This window comes from Platalea leucorodia (assembly GCF_965183815.1).
Source record: "Platalea leucorodia genome assembly, chromosome: 1".
Taxonomy (NCBI): Eukaryota; Metazoa; Chordata; class Aves; order Pelecaniformes; family Threskiornithidae; genus Platalea; species Platalea leucorodia.
In genome coordinates this window covers 104,338,263-104,356,581 of record NC_138823.1, presented here as the reverse complement: position 1 = coordinate 104,356,581, position 18,319 = coordinate 104,338,263, and the positions used below count along the sequence as shown (strand labels likewise).

The 18,319-nt window shown below is 38.7% G+C and overlaps 1 protein-coding gene across 2 annotated transcripts in view; it reads left to right on the top strand.

The window, feature by feature from the left end:
* The window catches only part of RECK (reversion inducing cysteine rich protein with kazal motifs), a gene marked incomplete at its 5' end in the record, with an annotated part of 71,827 nt that overhangs the window by 31,646 nt on the left and 21,862 nt on the right, over positions 1-18,319 (top strand). For both annotated transcript variants that reach the window (XM_082305172.1, XM_082305171.1), the window contains 7 exons: positions 8,177-8,210; positions 9,055-9,252; positions 9,648-9,915; positions 11,969-12,148; positions 13,095-13,307; positions 14,087-14,223; positions 16,378-16,518. In XM_082305172.1, coding sequence (XP_082161298.1) covers positions 8,177-8,210; positions 9,055-9,252; positions 9,648-9,915; positions 11,969-12,148; positions 13,095-13,307; positions 14,087-14,223; positions 16,378-16,518 — 1,171 coding nt within the window. The remainder of the gene's footprint in view (positions 1-8,176; positions 8,211-9,054; positions 9,253-9,647; positions 9,916-11,968; positions 12,149-13,094; positions 13,308-14,086; positions 14,224-16,377; positions 16,519-18,319) is intronic.

The window sequence follows — 18,319 nt, the reverse complement described above, 5'->3', positions numbered from 1 at the left end:
AAATGTAATTGGAAATGTTGCCAGTTACTTAGCTTCTGCTCTTAAAACTATTTCTGACACACAGTAGTAAATACTTCTGATGTCCTTGGACTGTTTAAAGGTATTTTTGCTCTCACAGATTTGAGCACTGTATAGCTTAATCTGACTTTGTTTTCTTACAGTTTTTAAATACAGAAACTTCACATGCAGTGCCTGCAGCTTCAAGTGCTGTAGTAGGGATACAGAAAAGTATTCACTGTGCTACAGTATTCGCTTGTTTTATCTTCTAGGGTCGTATGATCCTGCTTTCTGCTGAGGTTTCAGTGAATGCTGGCTCCTAATTACCCCTTCTGAAAAATGCAGCCAGCAGTTTTTAGCTCTTCTCTAATTGTTTGTGTGGATTACTCAGAGACAATGGATTATAACTCAAGGAGCTCTTTAGGACATCAGTTAGGAAAAGGTTCCAAAACAGTTTCAATGAACTCCTAAGGCACATGGCTGTGTGTAGCCTCTGGAAGTACTACTGAACGAATTCAGAGTGGACTCTGACCATATGCTACACATTGTAGCTAATATTATTGTCATCTTCTGGTCCTTTTTGTCTCTATTCTCTACTGTTCAAAGAAGGTTGATAGAACGCTCAATGATCTTGCCAAAATTTGAGTTCCAGCGATTTTGTTGTACCTTGCTGTACAAGTGCTATCACTTCTTCGCCGGTTTACATAACTGAGGAAAATCTTGGCCTTACTTGTTAATTACTAGAAGTTTTTAAAGTTCTTAACCGATGTGCACCATCATTTGAAACTTTATCTGACTCCACTAAACCTTAGTATGTTTTCTACTGACTTTATCTTCTGTTGATAAATTCTAAGATTAAATGAAGTCGAGGAGAGATTAACAGGACTTTCATTGCTGTTCTCATAGAGAGTGAAACATTTTGTTTCCTGGTGTATTTGTTAACTGTTGGTAATACTTCTAAGTTAAGATGGCCTTAACTGGATAGGACCTATGTTCAAATATTTAACATGGTCAGGTTACCCAAGACAACAGTACTAAACGTATTTTTCTGTCAGTTAGTAGAATAAAGATAGCATGACAATTTTTAGGGAGGAAAATAATCTTTGATTTTTAGCAAAATACTCTTAATTTCTTCTGGTGTGAAATAACAGCTTTGCTGTCACTTTTCATTCAGGACACAAGGGGCAGCCATTTAGAAAAAATGTGTTTATAGTATAAAAGCATGCTTTACAATGCAGAAGACTTCTTCCTTTAGCAAAATGTCCTGCTCTATTTGTGTTTGTGTGCATGCATTTTGGTTTTTGAGCCGTTACCTGCAGCTGATGAGCTCCAAAAAGAGCGAAACCAGTTAGGTCCTGCAGTACTGGCTAAAATCTTTCTTCGAGCTTCTGGTGAGGAAGACTGGACAATGTTATCTGCTGGATAAACTTCAATTGCCTTTTTCAATTTCCGTAACACCAAAAGATCTTTGAGACTGGTCTCTTTAAGGCATACACGGTTGTGTTGCCTGTGTCTGCCTGCCACTTTCCATTCCTTCTGCTTATAGTTTCAATGGCTTTAACCACCAGTTTCAGCAACATTTGGTTTTAAAAAAAAAAAGAAGTCTGAAAGATGAGATTAATGCACAAGTAAAACAAAGCATTATGTTTGTGTTTTATAAATTTCAATATTGCCATCTTTGTACATTTAATATTTTATTCACAAGTTGAAAATGGAGTATCAGACTCTGTGTGTGTGTACACCATATTGCCTTTTTATCCTCGTTCTCCTAGATCTTCATGACTTAGTCCTTCCGTAAAAGAGAACATCCTTTTCTGCCCTTTTGGTTTTTGTGGGTTTGTTTTGTTTTGTTTTGTTTTTCCTTACCTATATCTCTGGTTTATCTTTTGCTTTGTTTTCTCTGTCTTTCTCTTCTGACAGTTCACCAGCAGATTCAGAAGGATGCTTGAGAGGGCAGAAAAGCTGCTGATTTCTTAAATATGAGTGCTACTTTACTAGAGATGGGCATTAACCCTGTGTTTTATAATGAAGTTATGGTTAGTAATTCAAATCAGACTGACTGTCTAACGCTGTTATCAGCTTTATTTACGAGCAGGTGACTACACACTAACTTTTTTTTTTTTAAGATTCTCTCATGTCTGTGTAGCTACACTCCCCACATGTGTACCTGTACTTTCTGGGAAACTGAACAGTTATCCAGACCTACACAAAGAGCAAAGTCAGCACCCTAACTAGCACTGTGTCCTGTGGTGGCTACAGGCTGTATTCTGTGGTGGCTACAGTTTCATGAAATATGGTGAGTTGCTTTAACAACTCAGTGCAGCTGAAGTTCTTCCTGTTCCTTTGTGCAACTGCCCTTTTTCCACACACATTCCCTCGCACTGCTAGCCATTCAAATATACTTCTCCTTACCTTGCTCCGCCTCTGGCATCTAGCGGCTCTTTCTAAAAGATGATACCTAAAAGATTATTCTAGTCTAGTCTATTCTAACTTAGTATTGTACCTGTTGAAATAGCTGTTTTAAATTCCTAGGAGATGAGAAAAAGGAGTTTTCAGCAGGGTTACTGAAAAAACTCAGGTCATGAGAAGATGATTAGTGCCATAGCTGGTGTAAAGGCAGATGAAATAAGACTATACAACTGGGAACATGGAGAGAAGAGTTGAAAACAAAGTGGAAAAGAGAAGTAAGACCACCTCCTCTTAACAGAAATGCAGAAATTAGTACAGTGATTCAGCAGTCTGTGGAACTATAGTTTCAATGTACAGAAAGATGATGATTTGTTATCTGGTTAGGGCATCCTACCTGTATAAAATTGGCAGGTAAAATTTCTGTAAGAAGATAATTTTGTCTCAATTTGAGCCCTTTTTTAGAGGAGGAAGGTTGGTAGACACTATAATCTTCTCAGTATTCTTCTCTATTTTGTGTGTAGTTATTAACTGCAATCTGAGCTAACAGGGCCAGTGACACTATTATCCCTGAACTGCTTTTTAATGTGACAATTTTTAGCTGAGTTTATAGCAGCATTACATCAGGGCTATCAGCCTGACCTCTGTGCCGGGGAAGGTCATGGAGCAGATCATCTTGAGTGCCATTACACAGCACATGCGGGACAACCAGGTGATCAGGCCGAGCCAGCATGGGTTCATGAAGGGAAGATCCTGCTTGACCAACCTGATCTCCTTCTACAACAAGGTGACCCGCTCAGTGGATGAGGGGAAGGCTGTGGATGTTGTCTACCTGGACTTTAGTAAGGCCTTTGACACTGTCTCCCACAGCATTCTCCTGGAGAAACTGATTGTTCACAGCTTGGTTAAGTGCACTCTCTGCTGGGTTAAAAACTGGCTGGACGGCTGAGCCCAGAGAGTGGTGGTGAATGGAGTCAAATCCAGTTGGCAGCCAGTCACAAGTGGTGTTCCCCAGGGCTCAGTATTGGGTCCGGTCCTCTTCGATATCTTTATCAATGATCTGGATGAGGGGATTGAGTGCACCCTCAGTGAGTTTGCAGATGACACCAAGTTGGGCAGGAGTGTTGATCTGCTGGAGGGTAGGAAGGCCCTACAGAGGGACCTGGACAGGCTGGATCGATGGGCTGAGGCCATCTGTGTGAGGTTCAACAAGGCTCAGTGCCGGGTGCTGCACTTGGGTCACAACAACCCCATGCAACGCTACAGGCTGGGGGAGGAGTGGCTGGAGAGCTGCCTGGAGGAAAAGGACCTGGGGGTGTTGGTCGACAGCTGCCTGAACATGAGCTAGCAGTGTGCTCAGGTGGCCAAAAAGGCCAATGGCATCCTGGCTTGTATCAGAAATAGTGTGGCCAGCAGGACCAGGGAGGTGATCCTCCCCCTTGTACTGGGCACTGGTGAGGCCGCACCTCGAGTGCTGTGTTCAGTTTTGGGCCCCTCACTACAAGAAGGACATCGAGGTGCTGGAGCGTGTCCAGAGAAGGGCAACAAAGCTGGTGAAGGGTCTGGAGCACAAGTCTTATGAGGAGCGGCTGAGGGAGCTGGGGTTGTTTAGTCTGGAGAAGAGGAGGCTGAGGGGAGACCTTATTGCTCTCTCCAGCTACCTGAAAGGAGGCTGTAGCGAGGTGGGGGTTGGTCTCTTCTCCCTAGTAACAAGTGACAGGACAAGAGGAAATAGCCTCAAGCTGCGTCAGGGGAGATTTAGATTGGATATTAGGAAGAATTTTTTCATGGAGAGGGTGGTTAGGCACTGGAACAGGCTGCCCAGGGAAGTGGTGCAATCACAGTGCCTGGAAGTATTCAAAAAGTGTGTGGATGTGGTGCTTAGGGACATGGTTTAGAGGTGGACCAGGCAGTTACGCTAACAGGTTCGACTCGATGCTCTCAGAGGTCCTTACCAACCTTAACAATTTTATGATTATAAGTATTGTTTGTGCTAACAGTATGGTCAAGTACTTAGATATAACCATGACAGACAGACTTCAGCCTTTTCTGGAGCTTCTACTGTCCCAGTGCATTAATTAATCAAGTTACAATGATGCTTTCTACCTGGCTGGTTAGTATGCCACGTTCCAGTGCTTGATACAGGGTGGGTGTGGAGAAGTCCGATATTCAGCAGCTTCTGAAGACAGTCAGTTTTGAGTCAGAGTGATGTTGTGTATGGCAGTTCCTATCGGACAGTTGTTTCTTTTTTCATACACAGAAGGTCCCAAAGAAACCAAGGTGCCACATTGAAACAGTGACTTTCTGATAACCATTGTCTGGCATCCATAGAGAAGGATGTATGGTGCTATAAAAACAACACGAGCCTTTAGGCAACAGTACAAATCTGTTCTTTACAGATGTAGGATGGTGACTCTGTCTACATGTTCCGTTTCCATGAGTTCTTTTGTCCCTCATCCATGTTATGCAGATGAATGGGTGACAGGATTTGCTTTGTGGGTAGTAAAGAGGGAAAATGTGAAGTCAATGAGATGAAAACTTGCTGCTGGGATGAGGAATGTTGCTGCAAATTCATTCTCAGTCTCGAAGAAATTATGTGGTATCTGTGCTATTGGGAGAAGAGATCTAAAATTTGGTAGAGGATATTAGAAGAATGAAAATAAAACGTCTGAATTGTTTCTTTGGGTGTTGTTTTATGTAAGGCAGACTTTTGAATTTTTGTGTGAGGTGTTCTCAATAGACCTGTGCTTTTATTCATGATCGCTAAAATTATAAGTAGCTGCTGTTCATGGAAAACTTAACTTGCATTTTCAAGTTAGACTTGTGTTTATTCTCTTAGGGACATTATTTCAGTGCCACATCTGCCATGGCTTACCCATGGTTTAAATTAATTTCTGACTGTAATTAGAAGAAAGTGATGCTGCTCACTACAGTATTGGGACTGTCCTCTTTAAAATCTTGCATTTGACTGTTAACGTATTTCACTATCCAAAAGATGATATAATGTAGAAAACAGGATTGTGGTACTATGATTTACATGGCGTAAAGAGTAATTGGCAAGTTGGAAGTTGTGATTACAGCATAAAATAAAAATCGTTAATGGCATGATACAAACTGAAACATCAAGTCTTGAGGCTTTTCAAATCTAAGTTAAAATGTGGGTCTTCCATCTTTTGGTACAGTAAATAATTCTTTTGGCTCTTCAGATGTTCATCAGAACTGTCTGTGCAGGAATGCTAATTCATTTGAATGCTAATTCACGCATAGAGAGCCAATCTGTGTTCTGGAGTGCTTACTCTTAAATGAACAACAGAAAAGAGAATGAAGATAGCTATGAAAATGAAGAACAACATTTAAAAAAGAATCATGTTTTTACTTGGGTACTTACAAAACTTCCATGAGGAAAAAAAAAAATTTAAAAAAGGGAAAGTGGGATTGCAGAATTCTCCGGTTCTCTAGTGGAATACATGTGCTTAATGAGTAGCACTTCAATGAAATAAGAAGTTGGGACTCTGTAATATTTACTGAATCTGGTGTCAGGATTTAAGATGTCTTTGAAGGTGACTAGGTAAGGGAAAGGGTGCCGAAATGTGGGTTATACACTGAAGCCATCTAGTAGAGATGAGACTGCCTGTTTGTGCCGCTCCTGTGAATAGAGATAAGTTCTGTATTTACCCTTCCCTGTTCAGCATAACTGAACGCGAGCAAGCTGCTTGAGAGGAAATCCTCAGCATTCCGGTGTTGTAGTTGCTGGTATTTTTATGATTTAGCCACTGGGAGATTTAATCACTTTGATATTTACTTTGCTTTTCTCCGTAACCCTACCTAGACTGTAGGGGGGAAAATAAGGATGCTGCAAAAACAGATTAATTGACTAAAATGATCTCTGAGAAGAAAGCAAGTAGAGAATGAATTGAAAAACAAACTCCTGCACTCTAACCAATGTCTAAGACAAAAAGAAAACTAAAAAAGTCAAGATGATTCCTGACACATTTGTATTTTCTTCACTTTAAAAATGTAACGCTTCCATCTGTTTGCAGCAGTACAAATTTTCACAAGAATACCCCAAAGATTATTGGGGATACCCACTTCTCTGCAATGCAGTAAATACTAGTAACTAACATAGGTGAAGAACCTAGTGAACTACTGAGCTTAAGCTAGGTCTGCATTTTGAGTTCTCTTCTTTTTATTGTGTAGAGGTAGTAGCACATCTGATATTTTGCTGTACTGAAGCAAGATTTTAAACCCATAATATGTTTGTGGATCAGTGTGACGGTGTTTGCTTTCTTTTCTAGATGCTGTGTAAAATACAAACTTGTTTAATGATGGGAATAGGGGAAATTAAAGAGATCAGGAACTTTATGAAGATGGGAATTATGTTTTGTCACTATGTTAATGTGATCACTTTTTTGATCACTTTTTATAATCTGCTGTTCTGACAAGTGTGGAGGTCAGGTGTGGAGGGGGTTCAAATTTCTCTTTCACAATCATATAATTTTAAAGTCTTTGATAATTGGCAACTACATTTTGGAATTTCAACCTCATGACTTCATCTTTTCACAGAGTTCTGGAAAGCTTGTATGTGGTATCTATTTTTTTAAGAAGAAATGTGCTTTTTCAGTGTGGGGAAGACTGGTTGTTTTGGGCAAGAGTTCAGTAGTCTTGAGGGAGGTGATTCTGCCCCTCTGCTCTGGTGAGACCCCACCTGGAGCACTGCATCCAGCTCTGGAGTCCTCAGCCCAGGAAAGACATGGACCTGTTGGAGTGGGTCCAGAGGAGACCCACAAAAATGATCAGAGGGACGGAGCACCTCTGCTATGAAGAAAGGCTGAGAGAGTTGGGGTTGTTCAGCCTGGAGAAGAGAAGGCTCTGAGGAGACCTTATTGCAGCCTTTCAGTACTTAAAGGGGGGCTTATAAGAAAGATGGGAACAGACTTTTTAGTAGGGCCTGTTGCGATAGGACAGGGGGTAATGGTTTTAAACTAAAAGAGGGTAGATTCAGACTAGATATAAGGAGCAAATTTTTTATGATGAGGGTGATGAAACGCTGGAACAGGTTGCCCAGAGAGGTGCCCCATGGAAACATTCATGGTCAGGCTGGACGGGGCTCTGAGCAACCTGATCTAGTTGAAGATGTCCGTGTGCATTGCAAGGTGGTTGGACTAGATGACCTTTAAAGGTCCCTTCCAACCCAAACGATTCTATGATGCTATGATTGCTCTGTGGATGAGAGTCCTCTGAAACAAAACAGCAGGGTGTATGTGTTTCCCTTCTTCTGTCATTTGACCTTGCATATCCCCCAACTGTACGTTTTGGCTGCAGTTTGAGGGAGTTGATAGCATGCTTTACCTTTTAAGGTATATTGTTGTTGACTTAGTTTGTAGAGATTTTCTATTTGCATGTGTGCATCTGTGCAGAGTTTTTTTACATAGAATCTTTACAATAATTGTCATTTAAAAAAAAAAACAAACCCACAACATTTTGGGATATCCTATTATAGCGTGCTGGTTCTAAGTTCGTCCAGGAAAGTCCTCCTGTTTACTTGCTTGAATATTTATCTATTTTATTACGAGTGCACACAGAACTCAGGTGACCCCTGGTCTTTTAATTCCTACTTTCAGTGGTTTTGTATAGTGTTTTTGTTTTAATCCAATGTAATTGGAACAAATAATAACAAAGTTACATTTATTAGCTCATTGTAAGAAATGACTGGACGCTTAAATATTTATTTGAAGTTTTCTGGCTTGTAACACTATTTTTGTTTTGATTTCAGAATGCTCTCTTTAGTTGTATTAACAGAAATGAAAGTAAGTATGTAATGAATAGTTTGTTTTTTTCTTTTTCTTTTATATCATTCTATCCTTTTTTCTCTAAAACGTAAGAAATTTTGTGGGTGTGCATATACACAAATCATATGAATTCAGTTCCATAGAAGGACAAAGCACATGCATCAATTTTCATACTCAAGTGATAAGGGGATTGGGCTGTTCATATAACTTATATCAGTTTTACATTTGTGTATCTGTATTTGTTTTTTCTGTCCTATTTTGATGATTGCTTAGAAGCTCATTTTTTCCTTCTGCTTTGTTCATTTGATGAGTGTTAAGTAACAAAATGAAATGCATAGATGAAATCTTGTGCCATGCAAGTGTTTTGTTGCCTGATGTCTGTCTACATAAAACGAAATCAATGTCTCAGAATTAATTCTAGTTAAAGTATTTCTCAAGAACTGTATATTTAATAACATATCAAAAATGGGTGAATCACAATACCATCTGTCTATTTTTGAATGACTTTTAGGATACTACTCTTATATTTATTTGTTTACTATTAATATTTGTCTAATAATTCAATTATAGGACAAGTCCGGTTACCTTAAATAAGAACAAAACAACTGGTGTCTTGAACTTGAGTGCAAGACGGCCTTGGGGACTTTTTTCTCCAGCCAAACAAACAAATGCAATTTGGCTAGTTACAGATATTCCCAGTCATTCTGCAGACAGAGATTATTTTAATAGAACATAGAAGAATTTATTCATTTTTTCTCAGAGTAATACCTTGAGCATCATTGTGTGTGGTACAGACATGCTCATTTCTTCATTTCTCTGTGTAGGAACCCATAGATTTTCTGTTGTTTGTTTGTTTCCCCAGTGGGGTCAGTCTGTTGCAGTTATGCAGGTCATCATACAAACTGTCGGGAATATTGTCAAGCAATTTTTCGGACAGACTCTTCTCCTGGTCCTTCACAAATTAAAGCAGTTGAAAATTACTGTGCATCTATTAGCCCTCAGCTTATACACTGCGTGAACAATTATACACAGTCATATCCAATGAGAAATCCTACAGATAGTAAGTATTAAAAAATCCTTCTTTACTGAAAGTTATAAAAAATACTGAAAATGTTTGAGGATTGTATGCACTTTTTATATAAAATATGTTATTGTATAAGTCTATTGTATAAATTGTATTAATGTATTTCTATATTATAATTGTAATTATATGAATTTATATAATGATAGCTTTTGTTTGTAGGTGCCTTATTGATTTTTATTTATTTTTTTAATTCTGCATATTGGTGGTTTTTTTGCAAAGTAAATTCTGTTTGCATTTAAAAGAAGTAATGTTATTTGAAATTACTTGGTGGAGAAGAAAACCTCCTCATAGCACTTTTTCTCTGAGGGCTGTTATGCATCTTGGTGGTTGTTGTATGCTTGCTCATTAACTATTTTTAATTTTTTTAACAGGTTTGTATTGCTGTGATAGAGCAGAAGACTATGCGTGTCAGACTGCTTGTAAAAGAATTCTAATGTCAATGAAAACAGAGCTTGAAATTGTTGATGGACTTATAGAAGGCTGTAAAACAATGCCTCTCCCTCAGGATCCACTTTGGCAATGTTTTCTTGAGAGTTCAAGATCTGTTCACCCAGGAGTCACTGTGCACCCTCCACCTTCAACAGGCCTCGATGGAGCTAAGCTCCATTGCTGTTCTAAAGCAAATTCTTCCACATGTAGGTCAGTATCTTGCTACCCTCATTTCCAATTGTGAAAATGCCTCAGAAGTTGTCTCAGATCAGGCCTTTGCCCGAATCCTGCTATGTACATCAAATAAAGAGTTCTGTGAATTCTTAGAAAAAAATAACAGGTTTAGATAATCAGATGGGTGTCACATTCTGTACAATACTTACTTTGTTTCTCAAAAAATACTGTTCCATAAGAGGAATCACACTTTTCTCACTTTTAGCACTGGCTTCTTATAGCAGACACACTAAGTTAATGAAACCTATACCTTACTTGTGGTCATAATAGCCCATATTGCAACAAGATGAAGAGGCCTTAACCAGATGCTAAAGAGAGCCAAGAGGACAATGAACTGCACAAACTCTTAAGTACCTGGTTGCTGCATGTTAAAACCTTAGCAGTATTCCTTACTAAATGCTATTCAGATTTTTGTCAATGAAAAATAACTTACGTTATTTAATAATTAATTAAATAACGGAACTAACTATTCCGACATTAAGAAAAAAAAAAAAAAGGTTTTCAGCAAATAGTTGCACACTTTCAAATAACTGTAACTGGAGCATTTTTAGTTTAGAGTGGTTATCTGTCCACGCTAAAAATAGATCATTATTGCATTTTCAATACGTTGATATGTCAAAATAAGTTGCAAACATTGATTTTTGAGCTGTTACTTCCTTTGATATAAAAGTTTCCAGTAACAAAACAACAGATCCTGAATGCAGCAGGATCTTATAACGAGTTTAGTAGTAGACCCCTGGAGTTACATTATTTCTTAGAACATTGTAGCATAGGGCAGTTGATATAATACCTTTTAGTTGCTTGCTTTAACAATGAGTTCTAAAAATGCATCCTTCCCTCACATTTTCAATATGCAGTAGACTTTAATAGTACAGTGAAGTTCCATACCATCAGTTGGGATGGGAACAGTTGTAGTTTGTAGCATATTGCTGTAAACAAAATGGCTTGGGTATTGCTGACACCAGGAAACATCTCAAACACAAGAAACAAACAGTATACCTGTTTCAAACATCAGGGCAAAAGAAGAAATGTATTTTGCTTGCCGATCATTTCTGTAGAAGGAGAAGGTGTGAAGTTGAAGGATGGGATTTGAAGTTGTTCATTACCCTGTCAACCTTGATTTATGACAAGTAAAATTAGCTGGGATAGTTCTCACTTCAAAGTCATTAGTTCAGGTTTCCAACTATTACGTTTTTACGGATATTGCAGTATTATATTCTGAAGTCTTTCAGTCTTACTAGCTGTCGTGTTTTAACCCGGCAGGCAGCTAAACACCATACAGCCATTTGCTCACTGCCCCCACAGTGGGATGGGGGAGAGAATTGGAAAAAAGGTAAAACTCACGAGTTGAGATAAGGACAATTTAATAGGACAGAAAAGGAAGGGAAAATAATAATAATGATAAAAGAATACACAAAACAAGTGATGCACAATACAATTGCTCACCACCCGCTGATCAATGCCCACCCAGTTCCTCAGCAGCAGCCATGCCCCTGTGGCCAGGTCCCCCCAGTTTTTTGTTCGGCATGTTGTCATATGGTATGGAATATCCCTTTGGCCAGTTTGGGTCAGCTGTCCTGGCTGTGCCCCCTCCCAGCTTCTTGTGCATCTCCAGCCTCCGTGCTGGCAGGGCAGTATGAGAAGCTGAAAAGTCCTTGACTTAGTGTAAGCACTGCGCAGCAACAACAGAAACACCAGGGTGTTATCAACATTATTCTCATCCTAAATCCAAAACACAGCACTCTACCAGCTACTAGGAAGAAAATTAACTCTATCCCAGTCGAAACCAGGACACTAGCTTTAAAGATTTGCTAGCATTCTTAAGCAAAGCTGGAAAACTTAGAAAACAGTGAAGTGGGGTTATTTGCTTTGAGCACAACATTTGGTTACTCTTGCAGACTTTATGGGCATTAACACAATCTTCTACAGTGAGTGCAGGCTGTTGTGCTCAGCAAAGAAACAATGGGCTCTGCTATATCTGAACAACTGCTGTTCTTTTAATTTTTTCTTCATCTATATTTTTTTTCAGAGAGCTCTGCACTAAACTTTATAGCACGAGCTGGGGCAATTCACAGAGCTGGCAAGAATTTGATCGCTTTTGTGAGTATAATGCAGTTGAAGTTTCCATGTTGACCTGTTTAGCAGATGTACGAGAACCTTGTCAGCTGGGCTGTAGAAATCTTACTTACTGCACTAATTTTAATAACAGGTAGGAGAGAGACACTGGATATTTTATAAAGGAATTGCTGTGCTTTGATTTAAAAAATAAAATAAAATGTTTTTCAGGCTTATTTTGCGATTGTATGTAGCTGTCTTTCTGCAAATACTTTTTTAGATAATTTAAAAATAAATAGTTTTTCTCTAGAATAAACTTTTGGAAATGTGTTTAACAACAGCCATAACAAATCTTACAAGAATAAAAGCTAACCCATGAACTTGTAAAATGTCATCATGTATTAGCAGCATATTCCTCTGTATTACTGTATAGACAAGTAAGCCATGATTACTGGAATCTTGTGTATTATAAATAAGGTAAAAATTCTTGTTAAATTTACATGTTACTCTTTTTCAGAATTCCTTTTCTTTCAGAGATATTGCTGTGGTTTTGTACTCTACAGGGCAAAATGCATTATAGTAATTGCAAGGTTATGATTAAATAGTTTGAGCTTCAAAAAAAACATGTAAAATTTTGTTAGCTATTAGAGATCTCTGGCTTTTCTTTGAAATAGTATACAGTGGCATGAGTGTTATATGAGTAGTAGAATCACATATGTGATAGATGCAACCTGGGCAAATACAAATGATAAATCAGCTTGCATTAGCGATTCACCAGGAGACACTCAGACAGATATTCAGGATATCTAAGATATTTGCTTTTAAGTAAACTTTTTTCAGGTAAGAAAAATTTAAGTGATATTTGATCTAAGAGGTAGAGATGAGAAGGGAGTTTCAGCCTTGAGTTTTAAAGAGCTTATTTTTCTTAAAGACAGAATTCAAACTGATTTTGATTTTGCTTAACTGTGGAAGGGATTCATTTCTTTTATACCCCAAAAAGCAAGCCGTATCCAGGTTGTAGAATTCGTATGGTAAAAAGTAAAATGTATGATATTTTCTTTTTCTCGTATGCATGCCATATCTTAACTTCTTCTTTTAAGACCAACAGAACTTTTTAGGAGCTGCAATACTCAGTCAGACCAGGGAGCCATGAATGACATGAAGCTATGGGAAAAAGGGAGTATTAAGATGCCATTTATAAATATTCCCGTGCTTGATATTAAAAAATGCCAACCAGAAATGTGGAAGGCAATTGCCTGCTCACTGCAAATTAAACCTTGCCACAGCAAATCTAGAGGAAGTATTATCTGCAAGTAAGTACTGTGGGGGAAAAAACACAGTTTAGAGGTTCTGCTAAGGATTTTAATGAGAACTAAAAAGCTGTTGTAGGACTGTGACTTACGTTAGAAAAACACGGCAAGGCAAACACAGAAGGAATACGAGCTTGCGAAGTTGCCATTGCTTGAATCTCCTTCACTGTAAATGGAAGATGCTTGCCTGTTAATGAGATGGATGTATATGCTTCCATTGTAAACCTGATTTATTGTTCAGGTTTTTTGGCTCTCTGCGGTGTCTATAAAACCTTTCCTCTTTTCCGGTTTTTGGACCTACTGGTGATTTTCAGCTGACAGAAAGGTCTGAAAAAAATTGGAGTTTATTTTTTAAAAAGATATATTTTGAAAGTAGGTGATTGGGTAGGGAAGAGACCAGTTAATAGTACAGGTAGTGAGACCGAGTTCAACCCATATTAGACATTAGTAAATCAAGGAACTGCTTGGTCTTGAAAGATACATGCGTATGATGCCATAGAAAATAAAGATCACCAGGCCCAAAGTAGAGAAAGAGTAGTATAAGCGATAGTTCCTTTCTTTGTGTCATAAATTTGTTCCTCCCCCTGTATGTAAAATGTAGCATTTGCATATATATATATATATATATAAAAAAATATTTATATATAAACACTCTGTTGTGAGGCAGAAGGGGAAAGTTGTGGATTCAGGGACAGGAAGAATGTGGAAAGAAGTCTTTTTCATACAAGACATTTTTTCTTCAAGTAGTGTTATTGAACTTCTGTTTCTTTATTTATCTGAAGATCAGATTGTGTGGAAATACTGAAGAAATGTGGAGATCATAATAAATTCCCTGAAGGCCACTCAGCTGAAAGTATTTGTGAGCTCTTATCTCCAACAGATGACTTGGAGAACTGTATCCCTTTGGATACGTACCTGAGTAAGTATCAACATACCTATGCAACAAAATTAGAAACCAAGATACTTTGAGTGCTTATCATTGCTTTTAGTAACTGTCATTATTTCTTTTAAAGAAAATTGTATTGAATTTGAGACATTTTATGTAGCGTATTAGAGAAAATTGGATTTTTCAAATTGCCATAGCTCATTACATTTATTCCGTCTTGTATTGGGTGTATATAGCAAGGTTGCTTTGGTAGCAGTGGAGGCTGCAGGGGCTGTATGGGAAGGTGTCAGGGACCACACTGTGCCAGACACAGCCAGCTTGGTAGTGGGCCTATTATAGGCCAAAGCTGAGCCACTTAGCAAAGTTTGTGGTGCCTCTGTGAAAACATATTTAAGAAAGGGCAAAAAGTGCCAGACAGGTGGAGGAGAAGCGAACAGGAAGAGTGAGAAACAACAGAGGTAGCAGCAAGGCGGAGGAGCAGGAGGAGAGGAGGCGCTCCGTGGCAGAGCAGATATGCACAAGGGAGCCTGTGGAGGACCCCGTGCCACAGCATGGGGGGTGTACCCTGAAGGAGGCTACAGCCCATGGAGAGCCCGTGCTGGAGCAGAGGAAAGACGTGACAAGGAATGAGTGGCAGAGAGAAACTGCTGTGTACTGACCATAGTCACCATCATCCCCCACTTCCCAATCCCCACTGCATCACTTGGGGCAGAGGCAGGGAAATCTGGAGTGAAGGTGAGCCTGGGAAAGGGAGGAAGAAAGAAGTTGCTTTAATACTTGCCTTTTTGTTCCCATTACCTGAATCTGTAATTAGATACATATTTTAACTGGCAATAAATTTAGTTAGTTTTCCCCAAGTCAAGTCAGTTTTGGCCGTGATGGTAATTCTTACACAATCTCCCTGTCTTTATCTCAACCCACGGGCTTTTCTGTTCTACCTATTTTCTATCCCCATCCCGTTTGGGGTGGGGGGACTGGGTGGAAGTTTGGCTGTTACCCAATGATTTTTACCTACTTGAAAATAGACTAGTTAATCTTACTTTAAGACAACTCTGTTCTTCAAGAAGTCATCTTATATGCCAAAGAAGTACTATAATAATAAAACCACTAGCACTATTTACAGGACAAAAGCTGGATCATGCTTGGGAGGACTGATGTCAAATAAATGTCACTTAAACAATAGCATGATTTAGAGTACAACTTCTTGATGTACAAAATTACACTTTTGCCTGATGCATAAACTCTGTTCTTTAACTGTGCAATTAGAATAACCAAAAACCAAATTAACGCTTGGGGCAATAGAACATGAGCTTAGGAGGTATGTGGAAGAATGAAGTTTTTGTGATTCTGTTTTCTTTTAGCATGTCTTATCCCTCAGTGTGGAACACAATTGTATTAGTAAAATTTCATCGTGGTTCTAGATTTCATTTAAGTATGTCTTATATTATTTTCCAAATCTGCTCTACCCTGTTACTACTTCCTCTTGCATATTTATCTCTGTAAGATTTAGACTTTTTAGCTTTATAGGATTTATCTGTTTTAGACCTTCTTCCAAATTAAATTTTGATATTTCTTTTGCAGAATCCCAGGAACTTTGAAAATAGTAAAATTTTAGTCAGTAAGAGCTGCAACTGAAAGTATGCCTCAACAAATAAATTGTTCCCAGAAAGACAATGTATTGAAGCTTTGGGTGCTTCTTTCCATTTAGCTGCTGCTTTTCCATGTTTTCTTCCATTTCTTTAATCTTGTAACAGGAGAACATTACTAGTGAGTTAAAGAAAAAACAAAAGCTTATCAATGATAGCAAACTTGGTTAAACATCAAGTGTGCTTTAAACCTCCCGTTTGTTAATCATTGACTATGGGACTTCTCTTGATTAAACTGCCAGTCGTTGTCAGTTTGTATTTTTTTCATATGGAGAAAATTATTGGGGAAACAAGATAGAGGGCATATATTTTGCTTGTGAAGAATCATCTGGGTCATTTTTTCCAGGACTGAGGACTTAACTTTTGAAATAAGTTAACTACTTTGTCATGTCAAGCTTCTACAAGTATAGATAAAAAAATAAAAAATATTTCGCAGAATTGCCAAAAACATGATTTTACTGAATGTAAGAAATGCCATGCTTTACTCAAGAAAAATAAACCTCATTTAGATCAATATAGATGCTGTATATTCTGTTTGCAGGCCCAAGTTCTTTAGGTAACATTGTAGAAGATGTTACACATCCATGTAATCCAAATCCATGTGCAGCTAATCAGCTATGTGAAGTAAATAGAAAAGGATGTCAGTCTGGAGAACTGTGTCTTCCATATTTGTGTGTGCCAGGTAAGGGCTTTTGGACTTCTGTTTACCTGAATTTTGCTGATAAACTTCAGTATGTTACTGAAATTTTGTTGAAAGTTTTAAAGTGAATTGCTGATATCCCAAAAGAACTATTATCGCAATTATCTTTTGTTTTCAAAAGCTGTAGCCCACCTTCTAGCTCTTCCCATTTCTCCATGTGTTTCTATTTTTATTGTCCACTGAAACACAGCATCTTATTAGAAGGTATATTACTTATTTTGCCTCAGAAGAAATAAATGTTCATACATAGTCTCTAAGCAGCCTGCCTGCTATTTAAAATTACAAGCGTGCAATACTGCAAATACAGTGAAGCTCACTGCTTCTGCAGACACCTGACATTTATTGCCCTGTATTTCCACACATTATTAGCCATATCCGCCTTATTTTCCTTACTGGTGAAATAAATGGACATTATGTCTTGCCTTGAAATTAATGAAAATCAGGCTGTCCGTCTTTGAAGGACATTTTGAGAGCTCTGAGAATCTGATCAAATGCAGGGTGCCCTGGGATGTACATTTCCATTGGCAGCAATTCCAGTGTTGTATTAAAATTCAAGATGGTGTCTTATATGGAATTGTCCCAAATCCTTCTTCACAGGTCAACTTCTCAAAATCTCTCCAGCAGCTCATGGGTAACTAGTTCCAGTCTGAGTAAATTAATACACAAACTTTTTCTTAAGAGCTTCACTGTTGCTGCTTCACTGGATTCAGAGTGCCCACCCAGGTTTAGGGCTTGGGAAGAAAGTGACATGGCACATAATTTGCCTCTTCTTTCTTCTCTCTACTACCTGAGCTTGCAGCACTGATGCAGCATCTCTGCATTTCATCTTTAATGACTGACAGTGCTATGAGTTCATTGACTGGAGAAAAAGGCAGAACCGCAAGGGCGGATTAGCTCTGTGTCTCTCCCAAATCTGTATGTAGACTTGTAGTTTGGAGGAAAAAGATGCTGACTTTGGGGAACATCAAAAATGTGAATAATGGACCTTGTGCTGCCTTGTCCTTCCACGGGACCCATGGTACCGTTTCTCATTAAAGATGATGTCTGGAGATGCAGCAGTACACAGCTGGCTGCATTTCTGCTGCTGCTCCATTGAGTGATACTTTTAATGTAGGTGCACCTCACTACAAAGGCATTCATGGTCATTTGGGAACGGGTTTTTTAGAACATAGGGGTTGTCTAACTTCTGCACCATAAGTAAATGTGAGCTGCCTGGGGAGAGAGCCTGACACAGAATGAGTTTCAGCTATCTAACTTTGAAACAGCAGGATTGGATGGTGTTGATAACAAGGGTCAAATCTACAAAAGGAGGTGAGAGACTATGATGTCCAACTTCTACAGCCCCCTTCAATTGTTCTGCCTTAGGCACCAGTAGTGCTTGCCACAATTTTTCCCCTTCCTTTAAAGAAAAAGGTATAATTCAGTGACTTGAGGGATCACCTGTGGTTCTCGAAGCAAAGAGGAAAGCTTGCATTTGGTGACCGCTTGAACGCATATGTTGAGAGAGACTGAATTGAGTGAGAGCAATGCTGGTTTTTAAATTGAATTGCATGAAGCAGCCTCCTTTCGAGAGGAAGTGATAGAGAACATTGCCACAACTGTCTCACATCAATTCCCTGACCCTCTTTTGTTCCAGCAGTTCTGTGGCTGATCAGCAGTTTCTCCAGTGATTTTTAATTACAAAGAGGAAACCTGGGTTTGGCTTCACTCATACATCTGGTACACTTGTGCTCTTCTAAAAGTGAGGATAGACTTCAGCTCATTCTTTTTGTGAGCCTAGGGA